General features: G+C 35.3%; 2 protein-coding genes across 5 annotated transcripts in view; one reads left to right on the top strand and one right to left on the bottom strand.

The window, feature by feature from the left end:
• The window catches only part of ptprdb (protein tyrosine phosphatase receptor type Db), a 155137-nt gene that overhangs the window by 73578 nt on the left and 58013 nt on the right, over positions 1-23546 (top strand). For 2 of the 4 annotated variants that reach the window (XM_087234881.1, XM_087234880.1), the window contains 5 exons: positions 9663-9773; positions 11650-11919; positions 12838-13419; positions 15605-15747; positions 15838-15979. In XM_087234881.1, the coding sequence (XP_087091007.1) occupies positions 9663-9773; positions 11650-11919; positions 12838-13419; positions 15605-15747; positions 15838-15979 (1248 nt within the window). 4 annotated transcript variants of the gene reach the window in all.
• Positions 1-23546, bottom strand: part of LOC147846793 (uncharacterized) — a 133892-nt gene that overhangs the window by 106923 nt on the left and 3423 nt on the right. The gene's annotated exons all lie outside the window — the stretch shown is intronic.

The raw sequence follows: 23546 nt of genomic DNA, 5'->3' as shown, positions 1-23546 counted from the left end.
ATTTTACATAATAGGCTTTACGGTGGCGCAGTGGGTAGCACAATTGCCTCGCAACAAGAAGGCCTTGTCTGGGTCGGTTGGCATTTCTGTGTTGAGTTTGCATGTACTTCCCGTGTTTGCATGGGTTTCCTCTGGGTGCTCCGGTTTCCCCCACAAGTCCAAAAGACATGCACTTTAGGTGAATTGGGTAATCTAAATTGTCTGTAGTGTATGTGTGTGAATGAAAGTTTATGGGTGTTTCCCAGTGATGGGTTGCAGCTGGAAGGGCATCCGCTGCGTAAAACATATGCTGGATAAGTTGGCGGTTAATTCCGCAGTAGCGACCCCTGATTAATAAAGGGGCTAAACCGAAAAGAAAATGAATAAATGAATAAAAATAAAACAACAAATTAATAGGGACAGCAAGGTAGCTCAGTGGTTAGCACTGTCACCTCACAGCAAGAAGGTCGCTGGTTTGAGTCCCAGCTGGGCCAGTTGGCATTTCTGTGTGGAGTTTGCATGTTCTCCCCTCGTTGGTGTAAGTGAATTTGGTAAACAAAATTGGACATAGTGTATGAATGTTCCTGAATGTGAGTGTGTATGGGTGTTTACCAGTACTGGGTTGTGGCTGGAAGGGCGTCTGCTGTGTAAATCATATGCCAGAATAGTTGGCAGTTCATTCCACTGTGGCGACCCCTGATAAATAAGGGATTAAGATGAAGGAAAATGAATGAATTAATGAAAATATTAATATTAACAGATTTAATGTAAATATTTATATTTAACATTAATATTAAAATTCAATTAAATTATTTCCATATATATTAATGACATATTTTAAAAGCATAATTGTAAAAGTACTTCAAAACCAATCAAAAACAGAAAATACAATATAAATTAAAAAGACACATCATAAAAGAGAAAAAAACTGGCCGACCAATGTAACAATCCGTGACCAACAACTTTCATCCAGCAGACTTACTGTACACACAAAACCTCTCTGAGTGCACCTTTAAAGAAATCCTGTAGCCTAGTATCCTATCTCACACACACACACACACACACACACACACACACACACACACACACACATACACACATACATACACATACATAGACATAAACACACACAGACACACACATGCATACATACACACACACATTCAAACACACACACACACACACACACACAGTCTCAAGAACACTGTTTCTGCTGTGTGAGAACCTTAAGTGATAAATGTGCTGTCTCTCTTTCTGTGTTTTAATCTACAGAGTCCTTTGGTAAGTGTGTTATTCTGAGGCACAACACACACTCACAAATGTTTACGCACAACACATAAACATGTCGTTACCGGTAAAGCGCATGATATATCTATATAATGAACTCCCCCTAACAATATAGTCACCCTCTCTCCACGCACATAGCCATATTAGTATAATCTGCTAACACACACAGCAGTCACATATACTGTATCTACTGTAGTAGTTAGTCCTCCTTACCCGAGCGCTGCCCCTCTAACATGTGTTATCGAGCTTCCACTTTCACTTACGTTTTCTGGCTCCCTCCTTCACTGGCTCACTCTTTCACTTCTCCAAACGCTCACTGCCCTCGGCATTGGATTTCCTGCATCACAACCCCCTCTCACTCTTCCAGATCTCTCTCTGTTTCTCTCTTTCTTTCTCTCACTTTGTTGCCTAGATAGGTTTGAATGTCCAAATGCTGAATGTTACAGTGGCTTCTCACCCAAAAACCGTGGCCTTTTTTGGCTTTCCTCTCTCTGGGCTTGAGTCTACCTGTCTTAAGTCTCTGTGTTCGTTTCAATTCACTTTCATATGGATTTTAGGATTGGCTTTCTTTGAAAACGGAGGTGTCATCATGAGGTTGTGCTATTATTACTGACAAAATTTTCTGTCATGTTTATAATTTGGTGGAATAATGGTATCTTTTATTGCGATATTGATATAGCTGGAATTTCTGTGGAAAGAGGCTTTTATTAGCAGATCCTTAGCTTTTTGTTTCCATTTCAAATACTTAAAAAATCTAAGTTTATAAATCCTAAGTAATGAGGAAATCAGGTTATGAAATCACAATTTACAAATAGTTGTAATTAAATGCCAGATGCTTCTGCACATCATATCATAAACAGCTAATGTTTACATTTTGTTAGCTAGCATGTTAGCGGCTTTATACATCAACCTGCCGCTTTCAAAACTTTTTAAGATGAATTCTTCTCATGAAACCCTCACACGATCTCGCATAGCAGATCATCATGAACGTTTCAGAAGCTATTGTTACACTAGCATGCTAACAGCTTAGCATTTAGGAAGAAACTCCAAGTTCAGCATTTAAATGGGCTATATGCACAGCTTGTGTTTTTCAGCCACTGATAAACTTTCGGTGAAAGCTTAATGTGACTATTTTCATTTACATAAGGTTCCTTTTACAGCATCGATGTTGTAATGTCAGCAAAATACAATCAATTAAATGGAATTTAGCATTCATTTACTTGTTTAAGCATAAAAGAAGATCGTGTAACTGCTAGCGCCAGCAGACAAGCGCAGAAACTCCAATGAAAATACTGAGGTAACATAAACTGTCATATTTTAAAGACAGCGGGGGGATTGGAATTTAATGCAGTGCTTCTTGTTCAGTCTGAGACCCACTTCATATCGTATATTTATCAGGCAATGTCGATCACTGATTTTTAAAGAAATCAGATCTTAAACGTGGCAATTTTATATTGGAAAGACACCTCATCTGAAGCGCTGGGGCTGGCTGTGTGCATATACCCCATTTTAGCCTAAATATTCCTTAAAATTTCTTCTTCCGATAAAACGACTGCAAGTGTGTTATACTTGTTTTACCCCTTTGTCTGACTCCACATATATTTGCAAGTCTGAACCTCGATTTCTTTTCTCATGTTATGAATCAGTTGTGACTCCACAATGCCTAATCACCCCCCTGCTGAAAAAAAGCAGCATATGCCAGTAAGGTATGGTTAGTTGCTTGTTTGCTGGTTCTTTACAGCAATGGACCATCCAGAACCAACATAAAGCAGCAGACTAATGCTAGTTAAGCTCAGTCTGGCTGCTACTAAAGCCAACCCCCAAACTCTTATACAGTAATTGGTCAAGTTTGATTGACAGATTTGGGATGATCGCGCTTGAGATGATCTATGAAATACTCATTGGGGGAGATAAAGCAATAAAAGAAACACTTTTAATAGTTAATCAACAATATATTGGGTTTCACTGTTAATAAAAATTATTATTTATTTTAATGGATTGTTTTATGAAGAAAGACCTTTAATATCTAACCACAAAAGGTACTAGGTTCTTTTAGATCAGGGGTGCCCAAACTTTCTTGTATGAAGGGACAAAAACCAAATATCATAGAGAGCCGTGGGCCAAAGATAAACATACCAAGCTATTTTACATTGAAGTTGCAATGGGTAATTTCCTAATTCATTTAATAATATTTAAAAATAAATAGAAAACTTTAAATCTAATTGCAATAAGAACATAATCAAGCACATTTATAAGACAGTGGAGTTCAATGCTGAACACACTGGTCAAGCAGAATCTGTGTTTGCCTTGCCCTGTGTTTAACCTCCTCTATCCTTCAGGCAACAGTATGTACAATTTGAACTAAATTACAGCATTTAAATTCAAACATTGAATTTTAGCTAGCTTTTTGTAGCTTAATAATTAAACAAATGAATAAAATGTTGTTTTATATTTGAAATGGAAATCTCTAAACAATCTCTACACTGTAAAACCCCAAAAGGTTAAAGTAACTCAAACCATTTGAGGAAACCGATTGCAACAAACCATTGAAGTTCAAAAGCTAATCCAAATCAGTACTCTGAACTTACTCCATTTGAATAAACAAAGCAATTTGAGCACAGTAAAACCCAATAAATTATGAGAACTCAGTACTGAGTACTGTAAAACTCAAGTTGTCAACCCAAACCATTTAAGGAAACCGATTGCAACAAACCGTTTGAGTTAAAAAAAAACTAATCTCTATGAGTACTGTGAACTTACTCCATTTAAGTTGAAGTGATGAGGTATTTAATTAACTCGTTACCTTCAACACTGAGTTCAAAACTCTTTTTACATAGATAGAATTAACTTTCAGTCAATTCTGAGTTAACTATACTCATTTCATTTGATAAAGTTGACTGCTGGGTTTTACAGTGTATCATTACCCCTTTCTTCTCAGATGGGATGCCGGGCCAAATCAAAGGTTACCATGGGCCAACTTTGGCCAAGCATCTCTGTTTTAGATACTACAAGTGTTCTTCACACTATGAAAAATATGTATTTGTCATACTTTTTACCCAAATGGTTCGTTGGGCAGCAACAAAAACACCTTCTATGACATTTCTGTGAAAACGGATTTTAGTTCTTTCATTCACCTCCATTTTTTAAGAGTGTTATTTTGACGTTAAAACATACACATTTACAAAATCTAGTTTCTTAGTAAGATTCCAATAATTCTTCTGTCATAGAAAGGAAAACATCTAATCATATTTGAAAAAGAATATGAACATTGTAATCATAAATATTTATAAACTTGCAAAATGATGGAAAATTGTCAGTTCTTTTCAGTTAAGGCGACCTCTGTTGTCATCTCGAAAACGGCAACACTTTGCACTTAAGACATGAAGAGTCTCCCTCCTCCCCTCTTTCTCTTTCTTGCACTCTTTCTTTTTAGCTGTTTCTATTTTTCCCTCTATCTTTCTGTTTTCTTTCTCTGTATATCTTTTTTTCACTCTCTCTCTCTTTCTCTCTATCACTTTGTCTTTTTCTCATTCTCCCTCGCTGCACTAACTCGTCTTCTCTTTAATCTCCCATCTGCTTTCATTCTCACACATCCAGGGGGTACGCCTATCCGAGGTAAGAGACTAAAGCTACCCACCACATCTATCCTCACCTTATCACTCTCTCTCTCTCTCTTTCTCTCTCTCTCTCTTTCTTCCTCTTCTCCTTTCTCTCTCTTTTTAAATCTTTCTCTCTTCCTCTATCTCTCTGATTGTTTGACTAACCGTGTCATTTTCAGAGACTGTTTTTATCGTGATTAATGTTTGGGTTCTGTCACCATGATAAAGCAACCTCCCCTTTACACAGATTCTATCAGGATGTCTTATCTTTATGGTGAATTAAAATCAAATAGACATTCATTTTGTGAGCTGATAAAAAAATGAAAGAGGATTTACTTGAGTGCTTGTTCAATATGAGCTTTTTTTTTCAGTTGACAGATGATGTCCTGAATTTGTAACCACACATTAGTATTTTACCACTACTTTTACCTAAGGAAGAAATATAGCCAGAGTAATATGCTGCTGGTAAACGTTTGCAAAATTCAAAAATAGACCGGTGGCGTTTTCTTTCTTGTGCTAATGCATTATTGAAGCGGGAAGCTTGCAGGAAATTTTAAAGACTCATTCCTAAAACAAACACATTCTCACTCCCAGCGTGTCACATTTTTATGCTTGGTTGGGCCACCTTGGGTTCCCCTTTGGCATCATTTTTTTGACGTGCAGAGTGTTCCATTGCTTTAAATAGTTTTCCCTATGTGTCAGATGTATTTAATTCTAACATGCATGTGTCAAACTATAAACTGTTTATCTTCCATTGATATTTTTAAACATTTGACCAATATCCTACCATAAACTTAACCACTTCACAACAAGTAAAGTGTAATACAAGTCTTCTGGAGCCATGTAAAATCATTGTGAGCAACAAAGTGAAAGTTTTACTGCTATATATACACAGTTGACGTCAGAATTATTACCCCTCACAAATTATTAGCCCCCTTATATTTTTCCCTGATTTTTGTTTATCAAAAGATTTTTTCAACACGTTTCAAAAGAAAATATTTTTTATTAAAAATTTTGCTGATTTAATTTTATGTTTGAGATGATGAAAGTACATAACGTTGACTAGATACTAGTATTCAGCTTAAAGTGACATTTAAAAGCTTAACTAGGTTAATGAGACAAGTAAGGGTATTTAAGCAAGTTATTGTATAACAGTGGTTTGTTCTGTTGACTATCAAAATAAATGGTTTAAGGGGGCTAATTATGTTACCTTAATAAGTCATTTTATTAATAGGTCATTTTTTGAAATGTAATATCTAAATATTTGAGCAACGATATGTGGATTTAAGTTTAGATAATGGCCTTTTGCATTGAAACCTGACATAACTCTTCTTTAGTCTGCAATTGTTCTATTTTTATATACAATCAAGTATGTGTTTTACATTCAAATGTGGTCGTAATGTTTACATCTATTTTAACTGTAGTTTTATTGGTTTGTTTGATTTATATTGTTCTATATTGTCAGTTAGGCTGGTTAACACCACAAGATTTTCATTCAAGGAAGTGAAGTAAATTTAATATATATTTATATACAGTCCTCAACATAAATGAGTGTGCCTCATTTTGAAAATGTATATTTCCATTGAACATAATAGAAAGATAATACATTAAATGTATGCAAAATATTGGGGAAAGATGGCAAACTACAAATTTTCAACAAAATTGTATACATTTTTTGTTTTTCTTGAACTTTACTCTTTTAAAAAAATATTTAATATTTTTCCTTAACATATACATTTGGGTGTACTAATGTTGGACTATTATTATAAGTTATTTTGTTGGGTTAGCTCCAGATTTAGATTTAGTAATAACTAATCTAATGTATATAAAATATAATCATGTGATGTCAATACCCAAACCACAGTTTGAGGAAAATTTGTGTCAATAAATAAAATTTTGAGGTTTGATATTGTCATTATGAAACAAAACCTAATGATTAACCAACCTGACAAGATAGAACCATATAAATCAAACAAACCAATAAAACAGTTAAAATAAATGTAACATTACCTTTGAATGTCAACAATATATTTCAATGTATATAAAAATAGACCAATTGCAGCCTAAAGAAGAGTTACACAAATGCCATTATCTACCATTCAGTCTACATACTGTTTCTCAAATTTGTGTATATATGCGCCATGGGGTCTTGATCAAGCCTTAAAATGTGTTAATGTGTTGTGTAAACCTACATAAATAAGAGAAGGGGTATTCTCACAGTAGAGATCATATTATTGGACAGATGAGTCATAGTTTTTCATCACTTGTCCCCTGAAGGCTTTAAATTTTAAATAAGTATATCACATAAAAAGTGCATTTAGACAGCTTCAAAGCTAGCTGTCACGGACTAAAAGGCACAAAAATCGTATTTAATTTTTATGGGGTCTTTAAACTTTCATATTTGGTCCTCTCCCAGTCTTGAATTGCTGCATCATTTTTTTAACTGAAAAAAGAAAACTATGATATACTGCGTGCTGTGTGAATGATTTTTAATAGAGAAGCTGATATCAGACATAAATTATAGAGTATGTTGTTGTTTTTTGGCTTTAGTATGCAAAAAGAGAAGCGATTCACTAAATAGTCTTATCTTTTGAAATATAGAGCAATCCTGACTCAGTTGTGATGTCAGCAACTTTTTCCTCGTTCTCATTTTCCTGAAAAGCTCTTACTTTACTCCAATTAAATCATTTTTTATGCATTTTTTTCTGACACTCTTCTGATCCCTCTGTGGATCTTTTCACTTCTTTCTCCTTCTAATTAAACATCATTTTCATTTTTCAGCTAGACATTTCTACTTGGATGAAAAATCTGTCTTTTTTCATGTTGTCTTTTTAATGAAGCGTTTTAGAGTCTGCTCTACTTGCAGTGCAGCACCGTTTGTCTCTTTTTGGAGTCTGTCTGTCTGTCTCTATATCTAACTATTAATATTTTAATAATGTTGAAGCGGCTGACTGCTTTTACTTTCTTTTTTCCCTGTTTTTGGCAAAGACAGTTGCTTGTTTGTTTTTTGTTTTGTTTTTTCCTTGTAAGATTGTAAGGAAACATTTTGTTTATTTTATTCTTTAAAGGCTTCGGAGTTGTTTTTTCAATGCTCTGATGATTTATATGTGGGTTAATTATCTTGGCAATTGTCTTTTTTTTTTTCTGCTGGTATTTACAAACATTTTCGTCTTGTGTTGGCATGTTTGATTAACAGTTTTTAAAATATTCTAGGTTGAATACACTGTAAAAAATGCTTAAAAATTTAATTTATTACTGGCAATTTTGGTTGTCTGTAATACTGTAAAACTTACATGAGCATTGTAAATTTTACAGTATTACTAGAAGTTTTTAGATTATTAATGGCAATTTTCACAGTATTACTGGCAAAATTTAAACACTGTAAGTTAACAATTATGACTGTGCCGTACTTTTACAGTAAAATTGTAATTGTTAATTTACAGTGCAATTGTAAATTTTTCAAGTATTACTGGCAACTAAAATTGCTAGTAATACTGTAAATTTTACAGCAGCTTTTAAACTATACAATTTAAGCTTTAAGAACAGCATCTGTGGCATACAGTAACAGAAAATAATATTTACTTTACCTTGTAAAAACAAACAAATATTATATGTACAGTAATGCAACAATAATTATATGTGCAAACCTGCAACCATAATTTAATTGAAATGAGCAAGCGAAGCAAAATAAATATATACCAAATGAAGTTTTACAGAGTAGTTTCGAGAGGAGCATGTGAAATGATTGATCGCAGCTTGTCTCTCATCCGTAATCAGCTATAATTCAATCAGATTGATTCAAGCTTACAATAAATTGACCAATTCGCCCTACTTCCTTATTTTTGTTTCGGAAGAATCCCCCCTTCCACCCCATCTCCTCCTTTTCCTCTCTTTACCAGGTGGAGCTCTCGAGGCCTATCTGATCTCGGACACCCTTATACACTTAATGACCAGGCGGGTGCCCTGGGCTCAATTATCTCCGAGCTCAGGGCTCTCTCCTGGGACAGCATGCCAAACCTGATATTAGTGTCAAGCATATCATAGTGTGAACTCTTAAAATGTTATTTAGAAATATTTAGATTTTGTGATGTAGTTGCCAGGATTAATTTTGTCTATATAGATTATTGTATATATTTTAATTCAGTTTGATTTTTATTTAGGAAAACTGATTTGTGTGAGGAACTAAGCCAGGGGTCACCAATCCTGGTCCTGTAGGGCCGGTGTCCCTGCAGGGTTTAGCTCCATCTTGCCTCAACACACCTGCCTGAATGTTTTTTAATCATACCTAGTAAGACCTTGATTAGCTTGTTCAGATGTGTTTGGTTAGGGTTGGAGCCAAAATCTCCAGGACACCGGCCCTCCAGGAACAAGTTTGGTGACCACTGCACTAAGTTATATAGTAGAGATAAACACATATACATACTGTATAAATAATGTAATACCCAAATGACTTGCCTAATTAACCAAACTTAAAATCTAATTGCACCTTTAATTTGAACTTTCATCTAATTGCTTATGCAAAATAAGTAGTGAAATATTATGTACAGCCATCATGGGAAAGACCAAATTTGTATCTGATATTTTTTTGGAAATTAGACATTAGAACTATTACATATCTGAATTCAATATGCTTAACATAATAATAATGTAATATAAAACGATCTCCTTTAATCTGTCTGTTTGTAAATACAGTTCAACTTGTACAGAATCCAGAACATTCCTTCAAGAGGACTGGTCTGGTGACTGTTTATCTTTGCGTTGTAAATGTTTTGCCTTTATATGTGCATGTGTATCCAGGTGCACTTCAGATTGATCAGAGTGAAGAAACTGATCAGGGTAAATACGAGTGTGTCGCAACCAACAGTGAAGGAACACGCTACTCAACACCAGCTAACCTTTACGTCAGAGGTACAGCTTTGAGCTACTTATCTGAATGCTGTAGAATTACTGTAGATATTAAAACCTGTGACTAACAAATTCTTATGAATAGATGCACAGGGTAGTCTGCTTCTTCTTAGATCATCCCCTTCTTACCTTAGATTTTGTTTGTTTATTTCTCCCTGTTGCCTCATTTCTCACTGCCGGACCCCTCTGTAGAGTTAAGAGATGGTAAGTGCCGTTCCTGTCAAAACCAATGCTGTGTTTCTTACTATAATCTAGGCCTCAGACCCTCACATCCACATAATCCTCCCCCTCCACTGGGATTCCCTCCCTGCAGACCATCTAACTCACTCTCCTAATACTTCATATGTCATTTGACACTAATCCGCCATATTTCACCTGATCCTACTTAACTGCATTCCATAGCATCATGCTAATAGCAAATGATAGCATAGTAATACCGTGTACTCGTTTGAACTTTTTACAATATTACTGTTTTTTTTTATTACATTAGGTTGTTTGTATGTTGATGTTGAAACATACTGTAAAGTTAAAGCATCATTTTCTGTATGTTCTCCATTCATAAGTTTGAGAAACATTTGTAAGACAACATATGCAGTGTAAAACCATAAAATGACTTACTATAACACTATAGTATATATAACTATACAAATATTGCATAAAATAAATATGTTACATTAAACATTTAAATAAACATTTTGCAATGAGCTTTCTTACATTATTTAATTCGATAGTTCACTCTAAAATGAAAATTCAGACCTTAATACCTCTTCATTATTTGCATTTTTAACTGTCCCGAAGTTGTATGCACTTCTTTCTTTTTATTTTTAACTGTTTGATATTTAAAAAGGTACAAAACAAAATGGAGTTCGGTGGGGAAAAATCATGTAATTTACAACCGAAAGCATGAAAACTGAAAATGGCCTGATGTATATTAAATGTTACATAAAATTTACAGAATTCTTTTTCTGTGATTAGTTTGCATCTTTATAAGAATAATAAAGAGCTTAATAGGTTTACAATCTGCCGGCATGCCTTTTTATTTTTATTTTTGTTATTGTAAATACAAAAGAAGGGCATACAGCATTAGAACAAAACATACTTCTAGCGTATATAGTTTAATCTCTGTTATGTTTTTATTTTTTAACATTCATCAATACATCATTATAATCAAAAGTTATATCTAATGTTTTTTTGTTGTCCTGAGCTAACATGAACTAACAATAGCTTTATTTTTGTTAATTAGCATTAACAAAGATTCAAATAAATGCTGTGAAAAATTTATTGATGATTATTTTTAGTTATGGTTAGTTTTTTTTTGGGGGGGGTGGGGGGGGGGGGTGGGTACGGGACGATTAGGGAAAGATATGGTGGTCAACAGTGTAATTAAAGATGTAATTACATAAATTAATTACAGATGTAATAACATGCAGATAATTAATCAAGCATAATTACAATTGAAAAACAAGTATATAGTAAGTACATATTAGTTATATATAAGGTAGGACCTAATTTTGCTTTCAACTGTATATTTTAGATCCGTATAAATTTGTATCTACTTGTATAATCTGCCATTGAACAGTTTTCAGCTTTCTCAAAAAAATGTCTGTCACTTCTCTCATGTTCATCTCTAAATCACTGGCATGTCTATTTGATGAGATGTTTTTTTAATCATATATTCACATTACAAAGAAACAACATAGTTCGGCACATTAAAAAGCAACCCAGCCACATCTTACCTCGCTCTTCTCTACAACACAGATTGCTAACCTGCAGTATACAACATCACAAGTGTTCATCTGTCATACACAGTGCTCTCTGTAGCATCAATAATGTCTTTAGCATGAGTTAATAAATGGCTCTCTGTCTTTCACACCCTCAGTGCGGCGAATCCCTCCTCGATTCTCTGTGCCACCGATGGATTATGAGATCATGCCGGGAGGAAGTGTGAACATCACCTGTCAGGCGGTGGGGGTTCCTATGCCATATGTCAAATGGATGCTGGGAGCCGAGGATTTGACACCAGAAGACGACATGCCTATTGGGCGAAATGTTCTGGAGCTCACCAACGTACGCCAGTCTGCCAACTACACGTGTGTCGCCATGTCTACACTCGGAGTTATAGAAACTGTTTCCCAGATCACAGTTAAAGGTACACAGGAGGGATGTTAAAAGACTCTTTGAAGATGTTTAAAGGGATAGTTTATTGTTTATTAAACTTTCACTTCTTCTAAACCTTTTTGAATTTCCCTCCTCCGTTGAACACAAAATAAGATTTGTTAAAGACAGCTGGAAACGTGTAACCGCTGACTTTCATATTATTTGTTTTTCTATTATGGAAGTCAGTAGGTACAGGTTTTCAGTCTTCTTCAAAATATCTTTTGTGTTCAACAGAAGAAAGGAACTCATGAAGGTTTAAAATTAGGGTTGGGCGATCTTGACCAATTTGACATTGTACAATATCTTATGTGAATCATCACGATGGACGATGGCATCGTCGTTGTAGGCGGCGGTAAATTAATTATTTTTAAATAATTAATGAATCCATAACAAATTAATTATTTGTAGCCTATTGTTTCAACCACCTGACCCGCATAGTCTTTGCTTTACCCATAACCAAATCATAAATAAATAATGATAAGTCACACACAAAATACCACCTGTCAATCACTTTTTCCGCGGGACTCTGGCATGAGTAGGCAGAGTGATCTGGGTCGTTATAATGGCATCGACAAACTTGGTTGGTAAAAAAGGTGCACAACTTACAGTATATAAGGTTAAGTACAAGCGTGAAAGCTAAAGATTGAAGCAGTGTACTGACACTGTTATACGTTACCTGATTTAAAAGACAGAAGAGTCGTCAGATTGAGACAAGATTAATTAAATATCACGTTTAACAACTATAATGAGACGCGATCCAGCGGTACCTGCACTGCTCTCTGGGGTTTTGTCCTCAAAGCACCCGCTGTGAAAGCACCCGCTAAAAATTAATCTTTGAATCACAGGATTCCCACTACATTTATTATATCTTTACAATACATTTTCCTAATTCTCCTTCTCCATCTTCCAGCTCTTCCCAATCCTCCAGGAAGTCCAGTTGTAATGGAGCGATCTGCCACCAGCATTACTCTCATGTGGGACAGTGGAAATCCACACCCTGTTTCTTACTACATCATCCAGTATCGTCCCTCCTCGTCCACCGACCCCTTCAAAGAAATCGATGCCATTGCAACAACCCGCTACAGTGTTGGTGGGCTCAGCCCCTACTCCCACTACCATTTCCGGGTGGTGGCGGTGAACTCAATCGGTCGCGGCGCACCGAGTCCAACCGTGGATGCTCGAACGGCGGAACAGGCACCCAGTTCCCCTCCTCGCCGGGTCAGGGGTCGAATGCTGAGCGGATCCACAGCCATGGTGCAATGGGAGGAGCCAGAGGAAGCCAACGGCCAGGTGGTTGGTTACAGGGTCTATTACACATCAGATTCATCGCTGTCTGTCAGCCAATGGGAGAAGGAGATGGTTCGAGGGGCCAATTTTTTGAACATACGAGACTTGACCCCCAACAAAACCTATTATATTAGAGTTCTCGCCTTCACCGCAGTCGGAGATGGACCTCTTTCCAGTGATTTGCACATCATTGCTAAAACAGGAGGTATGCAGAATGTATATGTATATGTAAAACATATATATACTATATGTTTTTATATTAATTTTCAGTGGTGGAAGAAATGCATTAATTTTACTTTAGTCAAAGGGCAAAAACTACTTTATTGTTGTATTTAAAGTAAAATGTACTTATTGATGTTTATTTATTTAGCTAATTAGACTTATTATTTATTGCTATAATCATACTGATAATTAATGATAGTGATCAAGTGTGCAAGTAAGTGAAAATATCATAACGCTTAGTACATGCTTTAACCTACCCTGTTTAAAGAGTAATGCACAAATATGGGAATGTCCACATTCAAGCATTTCATACAGTTGGGCTTAAACGGGTCGACTTTTTACAGCAGATTTAGTTCACGCACAACTGACAGCTGTGACCTAAATATGATTTCATTTACAATAATAAATCCTGAAATTCAGCTTTAGCAACTCACATTTCGCGCCTTCAGTCACAGGAACTCAAGCTGAGAGGATCTGATTTGAACTAATTTTGCATCAGTTTAAAATTCCATGAACCATTTACTGGAGACTCACTCTGAACAAATGAGTTGAGTCATTGACTTTAGACTCACTCTGACTGGATCAGCAAGTTGACAAGATAACTGTTTTAAACCCTTCCTAAACACTGCATTTCGCGTTTCAAGTGCAAAGATGCATTCTGCATGAATGTCTCCCAAATCCGCGCATGTGGTGAACATATTGCAGTAAAAACTGGTCGCACACAACAATTTTATGCACTCGCACAAATGCTCCCAAATATATTTTGAGGTCGCAAAGATAAAATTTTGGGCGTATATGCGACCAAAATGGTCGCAATTTTAAGCCCTGCTGTAGCCTTGATCTGAATAAATCATTTGAATCAATTTATTGTTAACTGTAGCCTCAATCTGATTGATTCATTTGAAACAATATATTATTAATCGTAGCTTCAATCTGACTAAATCATTTGAATCAATGAGTCATTAACTGGCATCATTCTGACTAAATCATTTAGATCAATACATGTTAACTGTAGCCTTAATCTGACTTAATCATTTGAATCAATAAATTGTTAACTGTAGCCTCAAATTGACTGATTCATTTGAAACAATATATTGTTAACTGTAGCCTGAATCTGACTAAATCATTTGAATGAGTGAGTCATTAACTAGCCTCAATTTGACTGATTCATTTGAATCATTATAGTGTTAACTGTAGCCTCACTCTGACCGGATCAATTGAATCAATATAGTTGTAACTGTAGCCTTAATTTGACTGAATCATTTGAGTCAGTAAATTGTTAATTGTAGCCTCACTCTAATTAGATCATTTGAATCAGTGAGTCATTAAATGTCGCCTTAATCTGACTGGATCATTTGAATCAGTATATTGTTAACTGTAGCCTCACTATAATTAGATCATTTGAATTAATATGTTACATGTGGACTCACTCTGACTGGGTCATTTGAATCAGCAGGTCATTAACTGTAGCCTAACTCTGACTGGATCTGTTGAATCAATATAGTGTTAATGTACCCTCACTCTGACTGGATCATTTGAATCAACCTAGTGGTAACTGTAGCCTTAATTTGACTGAATCATTTGAGTCAGTATATTGCTAATTGTAGGCTCACTCTAATTATTTCATTTGAATCAATATATTACGTGTGGACTCACTCTGACTGGATCATTTAAATCAGTGAGTCATTAAATTCAGCCTTAATCTGACTGGATCATTTGAATCAATGTATCATTAACTTTAGACTTGCTATGAATCATTTGGATCAGTGAGTTATTGACTTCAGAACAGAGGCATTTGGATCTTTTCAATTAAAAAATTAATTGTTCAGTACGATTTGTTAACCAATTTATCAGAGTAACTGACCATATTTAGTTCGTTTACGAAGGGGATACCCCTACCACATCTCCTAACATGATAAATAATACATTTAAACCAATAGGCATGATAAATACATTTATGTATTGGCAAAAAATGCTATACTTTGTTTTAGAATGGAGTTAAAGTAAATGTTTCCTAAAATGAAAAATACTCAGAAAGCACAGATTCGTTAGATGCCCTCAAGTACAGTAGTGAAATAACACAAATACTGTCCACAGCTGTTAGTATTGCAGCATATTTTGTTTCTGTTGCATCATTTTCCAAGCATCGTCTTTTTGCTTATTCCTAGTCCCGTCGCAACCCACCGAGCTGAAGGCAGAGGTGAAATCAGAGACCAGCATCCTTCTGTCGTGGATCCCTCCCGCTCACAGTGGCACAGATGCCATCACTGGCTATGAGCTCATTTACAGACTTGGAGACCAGCCAGAGCAGGTACACACACGCACACAGACAGACATGCTGAACGTTTTCATTTTGTAGCGTCTGCTTTAATGCTAATTACTTTAAACCCCTCTCCTGCAGAAAATAACATTTGATCCAAGCTCCAGTTATCTGCTGAAGAATCTGAAGCCGTTTTCCACCTACGTATTTCAGCTAGCAGCGCGCAGTAAACACGGCCTGGGGGCTTTTACAAGTGAAATCACCGTTCAGACTCCACAAACACGTATGTTCTGTCTAAAGCTTTTATAAAAACAGACGCAAATATCTTTATGCTTGCTGAAAACAACAAGCTGTGTCAAGGGATGCTGCTGTGCTGGCACTTGCTTATTTAGCTCAAACTGGTCCACCAGGTTATCCAGCTACTTTATATTTTCCAGCTTATTTCAGCATTAGCCTTATCAGAATGCTTCTCACTGGTGGACTAGACTTGAATGTCAGGATTTCTTGATTTTAGCTAATTTTAAACAATGCGCTTTAACAGGCCTTTTTTAAATAAACAACATGCCCATGAGTCAACAAAGTGGTGCAAATGGATTTGCTATTTAAACAAGTGGTGCAAAATGTGAAAATTACAGTTGCACTGGTCTGAAAATATGCAAATTTCATGAGCCATGTACTGGAGACCATGGGCTTTATTTTATTGATCTAAGTGCAAAGTCTAAAGCGCATGGCACAAAAGCATTAAGGGCATGTCTGAATCCACTTTTGCTATTTTAAGGATTGAAAAATACATTCTGCGCCCTGACGCATGTCTAGCAGGGTTGTGCTTATTCTCTTAATGAGTTATGGGTGTGTTTTGAGTATGAAGTGTATTAAAGTAAACAGAATCTCATCTCCCATTCCCTTTAAGAGTCAGTTGCGTCGCCCCATGGCACATTTTTTATTTACATAGTGGACTTTGTAAGTCGAAAAACTGAACGCTTCACTAGTAAGAAAACAGTTAAACAGACCATCTGCTGTTCCAGGATAAAGAATGAGCTTCCATTTGTCCTTTTTACTTTTTCTTTACTTTACTTTTACTCTTTACTTTACTCCTTTTGTGATGTGAGGAAACGGTGGAAACTCACTCCACCGCTTACATATTTAATTTGTTAAGCACAAAGATCTGTTTCAGAACTATTTCTAAATTAATTTCTAATTTCCAGCAAACCAATAAATGAACAAAAATAACGAAGTGTGGTCAGCAAACTTGTGTAGAAAGTGAAAAAGGCATGGAACTAGTGGTTTTTAAATTTATGTAGAAAATAATAATTTTTGTAACATTTTAATCCTTTAATTTTTTTGACATGTACAGATATTTGTGTATTGCTGATCATCCTGTTTGTATTAAAACTAACACTTTTAGTTGGTCAATGGTGCAGTCTATTTCATCTCCTCAACATAGCAAACTGCAACATGCCCATGAGTCAACAAAGTGGTGCAAATGGATTTGCTATTTAAACAAGTGGTGCAAAATGTGAAAATTACAGTTGCACTGGTCTGAAAAAAGCAAAAAATTTAGCCATACACACCTTGTGCCTAATTTTGCCTATTTTCGTATGATAGGGCCCTGTGAACTGATCTATTTAGCTATTCACTGTAAACTCACTCTGGTTGGATTGTGTGAACCAGTGTATTTTATAAAATTTTTATTAATATTTTCTAAATATAGTTAGATAAAATACACATTCCTAATTGTATTAAAGCTATAATAATTTATCAAAAGTGACAAGACTTTTACAATGTTTGTATTTTTTACCAAAATGCATTTTGAAAAATTCGTCACTGTTTCTACAAATGCCAAAAATAGCACATTAGAATGATCAACATATTTCTGTAAAATGACTTCTGAAGGACTGTGAAGACTGGAGTAATGATGCCAAAACGTTTTCCTGTTCACTTACATGGATAAATTGCTTTTTAAAACACAACAAAATTGAAAACAGCTATTTCAGATGGTCAAAATGTTTACTAATACTATTGTTTAATTTGTATTCTGATCAAATAATTGCAGTCTCGGTGAGCATAAGAGTCTTCTTTCCAAACCATTGAAAATCTGACTGACCTTAGTACTTTGAACAGTAGCATATTGTTCATAAAAACAAGTTTCAAATGAGGAAACAGCACTTAAACAGATTAAAACATTAAACTAAATCCTTAAACTTGAAAGATAAATAGAGCTAATTAATCAATAAGAATAATATTTATGCCAATCGTAACTATCACAAGCGTGTTTTTTTTTATTTATTTACTGAAAAAAAAAATCGCATATTGATTCACTTTAAGAAATCATATTTAAGAGAGTCAAGTTTAAGAGAGCATGTTTGTTTATCACCTTTTTGCTTAACTTTTAACACAACCCATTGCTGCTAGATGGAGATTGTTACCTGGATTCTCCCATTAGCAGAACTACACTAAACTGAATGAATTTAATCAGTAGCTCTCCAACACTGGTCCACACTCACATTAAGTGAAGCGGAGTGTTCTCTTTCCAACATCTAGATAAGAAAGATTAATTACACACACACACACACACACACACACACACACACACACACACACACACACACACACACACACACACACAGAGAGAAAGGAATATATTAAGAGAAACTCTGGGGGCCATGAATGCAGACACATACACAGGCATATTCTATAAGTGTATGTGTTTACCATATACTGTGTGAATTTAAAACCTTAAGCAATGGGTGTAAAATGAAATGTATTCTAGGTTTCTGTGGGTCTTTTAAAAGTATTAATTCTTACATATAAAATATAAGGTCTTAAAATGTGTTAAATCAAAGCAGAAAGTCTTCCACTGAAAATCTAATTCATCTGAATATCTTCTTTAATATTTAGTACCTTTACTAGATACAAAATAAAGAAAGCTCAGAAAATGAACAAAATAAACAAATAAATAGTGAAGACTGTATCTGTAAGCAGCTATTAAAAATTTTTTTAATAAGCATTTTTTCTGAACCCATTAAATCACAGGTGTCAAACTCAGTTTCTGGAGGGCCGCAACTCTGCCCAGTTTTGTTCCGACCCTAATTAAACACACCTGATCAAACTAACTGAGTCCTTTAGGCTTTTTTTAATGACAGATTTTAATGACAGTTAACAAGCAAAAGTAACAGAAAATAACAGTACAAATAGAAAACAATATATAAAAATAAATGTATAACAGTACAAAATTGATTAAAAGAATAAAAAAATACCACAATATGACTCTCATATTGTGCAACAAACTGTATATGATGTGCTTAAACAATATATGATGTGCATTTATTTCACAAATGAAGCATAAAAACAGGTCAGGTTTGATAGTTGAGGTTGGCAGCATGGTGTTTTAGGTCAAATAAATAATGATAATAAAAGAAAAAGAAATATTTTTTAAATATATAAAACTGACTAGGTTGCAGGGTGGCACATTCTTCAAACTTGTGGTTTTATGTCAGGAAGAGTTGTATGCTAGTGTTACATAAGTCCTTTAGGCTTGTTTGAAACAGACAGGTAAGTGTTGAAGCAGGGTTGAAACTAAACTGTGCAAGGATGCGGTTTGAGTTTGACACCCCTGCATTGCAATTCACAATTTTAAAACCCATGTATCAAGATTTCTCATGTCATATAATTTTGCTTCTTAATAAATGTATTTTAAATGTATCTTAAGAACTGTTAGATATTTGATATGGAAAACAAGACAACTTTTAACAGTCTGATCAGAAGATTAGAACCTCAAGCGTTTTTGTGCAATTAATTAAAATTGAGATTAAAATTCTGTTTAAATTGTGTGATAGTATATATATATATATATATATATATATATATATATATATATATATATATATATATATATATATATACACATATATATATATATATATATATATATATATATATACTGTGTATATATATATATATATATATATATATATATATATATATATATATATATATATATATATATATATATATATATATTTATTTATTTTTTTTATTTTTTATTTTTCTTGAGGAGTTGCTTATAGGTCTCACTGCCTGCTCCCAATACATTTACATTTACAAAACATATTCACGTTGTGTGGTCCCTCTCAAATTTTTGGGCCTCAAGTCTTTTTTAACTTCATAAATCTACTTTCATAAGACCTGCAGAAACCCTGTGTACTTTATTAAATAAAAGACCATCTGTAAGTAAAGTTAGTAATTAAATGTCTAAAATGATCAAAAACCTCCTCAAATGTACTAGCATATTAATGCACATAAATATTGCATTGAGGCCAGAAGCAAGTTCTATTCACATTAATTAAAACATGTGTTCTGACGTGAGTAAATGTTTCCTTGATGCAAAGAGTAATTGCTGTTGACAATGTTGCAAGTACAAATAGTGTGTGTAAGATTTGGGCATGAGAAACTCCCTTCCACTGATTTGTAACTAGGCTTACTTAAAGAGAAACAAACCCCTTATAGCCCGTTTCCACTCAGTGGTACGGTACGGGTCACCTTTATCAAGCTTGCGTTTCAACTGCCAAAAGCGTACTCTTTTAATAGGCGTGGTGTACAACGTAAAGTTTCAGTCGGCGTCATTCTCCCTCGAAGAAATGAATACAGTAAAACCATACGGGTCGTTCACATATCATAAGAAAAACACTTCTCACAAAACAGATGCTTTATACACATAAATACTTCTATATAAATGTTCATTACTAAACTTTCTATGAACAGGATTTGATTATAACTGCAGATCAATGATATAGGTGAAATAGCCTACTGAAAAGTCTGCAATTCTATAAAATAAATAAATAAATGCAGCATATATGAAAACATACAGCCCCTTACAGTCTCTGATATGTTACCAATTACAGAAAAACTACACACAGTATACATTTAGTCATTATTTGGCTTCAAAAACAACACAAAATATAGCACACAGTCAGAGCAAACCTCTCACATGTGTCTTTAATCCTCAGCAGCACATGTAGCCTCTTGTTAGAAAGTAATTCCTTCATTCCGAGTCTATAATAGTTTAAAAGGCGATGATAAAAGTTTTCATGAACAAGACTTCCATTATAATGACATTTTTTTGACGTATGTCATTACGTATGGAATGCTGTTTCCAGGTCCAAGCCCCAACTCATTTAAATTTAGAAAATATTAATTTATGACCACTTTTTAGTCATTCAACTGGATTCCATATTAAATCATGATGTCTCTGTACTTTTATGCTTGAACCCGGAAACTGATTCGCTTGACATCACACTTAACAAGCGATTGCAAAGCTATGACATATAATATTGTATTTTTGATTTTTGCTGGTTTTTCTGTTTGAGAAGAAGTAAAATGTGTAATTTTTACTGTTGATCATCAGTTGGCAGCATTAACTCTTTAGATGGACCTGCGCAAAAGAGTTGCTGGCTTTTAAAAAGACCTCTATTCGAAATTTGAACAGTTTAAAAGGGTTAAAAAATACATAGGTATTTTGAGTTGATATACTGGCATAGAGTGTTATGTGAGCCCCTTGACTAGCATGAATCTGTCTGTTCATTGGATTGGTTAAGTGTAAGCAGGTAAGAGCATGAAACACTCAATAAAAGGATCTGGATGGAGGAAGTCAAACAAGTAAGTTTTATGTTCATGTCAGTTCATCATACGTGGATGACAGCATCACAACGTTTTACCTGTCTGTTTTGTCTTTTTCTTTTTTGTCTTTTCTCTTGATTTCATTTCACTTCCACACATTATCATCCAACAACTCTTAACACACACTTAAACCTGCTCACTTCTCTAACGACCCAATCAGAATCCATACCCCCTCCTCAGGACGTAACTTGCACAAGCCCCTCCTCCACAAGTCTGCTTCTCAGCTGGGCCTCGCCCCCCACTGATGAAAATGGGATTGTTACTGGGTACTCCATCCGATATGTGGCAGTTGAACGGGACAAAGACCCTGTTCAAAAGATCTCAGACATCCCGTCTAATTGTTTCCGATATCGAATCGAGGGACTGAAGAAAGGGACCCTGTACTCTGTGACCATCGCTGCCCACACTGACAATGGTCAAGGGCCTGAAAGCCTGCCGATATTGGTCCGCACAGAGGAAGACGGTATGTCTGTGTGACAGTGCCCAAATATGAAACTAAACCTCCCTTTCCTTCATCTACTAAAGACACATTTGCCTTTCCAAGTGGCTGGAATATTCCTGATTTCTCCCCAACTCCTCTTTGGATTTCCTTACAGTCATAACATGGTCAGAACCCTTTCCATGGCTTAATCTTTTGTCCCAACTGTATATATTGAGAAAATGAAACCCTGATACCATGCCTCCTTTCCTCACCCTCTCCTGTGAGCTGGAGAGAAAGTTGAGTTGTGACGACGTGTCCTTTACTAAAATGCCCCTTTAGTGCCCAGCGCACCGCCGCGGGGTGTGGATGTGGTGGTCTTAAACGCCACCTCTGCCAGAGTGTCATGGAAACCTCCGGTTGCTGAGCGACAGCATGGAAAGATCCGTGGTTTCCAGGTGACATACGCCAGACGAACTGCAGGGGAGAGAACAGTTTCGCCCAGAATCAGGGAACACCTACTGAGAGACCCACAGGTAGGAGACTTCACCTCTCTGACGCACACACATGTACACTTCTAAAGTCAATATGTACTTTTTATAAGAGTGCATTTACAAGATAAAAAAAGAACCTCAAACTTTGCAACTTGCTGTTCTTAGCTTGGATAATTCATATGAAAGGGCATCTATGATGAAAATCTTCTTTTGGGAACTGTTTGGACAGAACTGTGTGTAGGTATGTGTTCACAGTCATATTAGGGTGATTTAAAGACAATATTGTTTAAAGAAAATACGTCTTTTTTTTATTTCCTGATATTAAAATAGGATCCAAATCCCTCCCATTTTGAGGCCCACCACAATGTGACGTAGGAGTGCCGTTTTCCCACCAACCAAATTGATTGACTTCGTAATAGCGCATGCGCAAAGCAACTAGGATTAAAAGATCTGTTGAGCTCGCTGTGATCATCAATCATTAAATGTGATCAACAATGAGTCTTACAAGTTTAAAAAGTTTTTTAAGAGTTCACACTTGGCTGATGATTTATTATAAAGCAAGTTTGGCATGCGTCCCGGGAGAGAGCCCTGAACTCACAAAGTTTTTGAGCCCTGGGCCCCCTCCCGTTTGCGGTGCGAGAGGTGAGTTTGAGTAAGAACCTCTTTTGATAAGAGCTGATGACAGAATATGATTGCTATGTAGAGATATGCTGCTGGATAAGAGTTTGACTGTAGTGCTAAATTTAGATTTGATCAATTCACTTATGATGCATGTTTTTTAAAATGCGGGATTCCGGTTTTAGAATTCCTGCTGCACAGCTAAGACACTTGCTAATTCAGTTGTTGCAGTAGGTGGTTAGTTATTTTTAAATGTGTGATCTGACTGAGTAATTGGACCTGACTGAGATGTAAATGTCAGTAATGTGGTTTCGTTTACAACATTACTGTATGTTTGCATTTGGTCAGGTTACTAAGGCAGATGACCTTTATTAGGATGTATGCTTGTCACATCGATGCACAATAACAGACCTGCTCTGATGTGGTGATCACAGATTCAGTGACGCTGAGAGCAGTGGTGAAGCTGAAGTATTTTATGTTTATAGCTTCACATGTCTACAGAGAGGTAGAATTTCCATGAAATAGTGTTTAAGTGGGTATTTAAGTGGCTCTTCTTGATTTACTTTTTCTTTTTCAGATTTTTTAAAGTGTCTTTAATAAATCTTGTTAAAATAATGTTAATTAGATTTTTATATGTAACAATT

Source organism: Danio rerio, chromosome 1, assembly GCF_052040795.2.
Source record: "Danio rerio strain M-AB ecotype USA chromosome 1, GRCz13ab, whole genome shotgun sequence".
NCBI classification, from domain to species: domain Eukaryota; kingdom Metazoa; phylum Chordata; class Actinopteri; order Cypriniformes; family Danionidae; genus Danio; species Danio rerio.
Note: the sequence above shows the minus strand (reverse complement) of the source record. Positions and strands in the feature narration are given on the sequence as shown.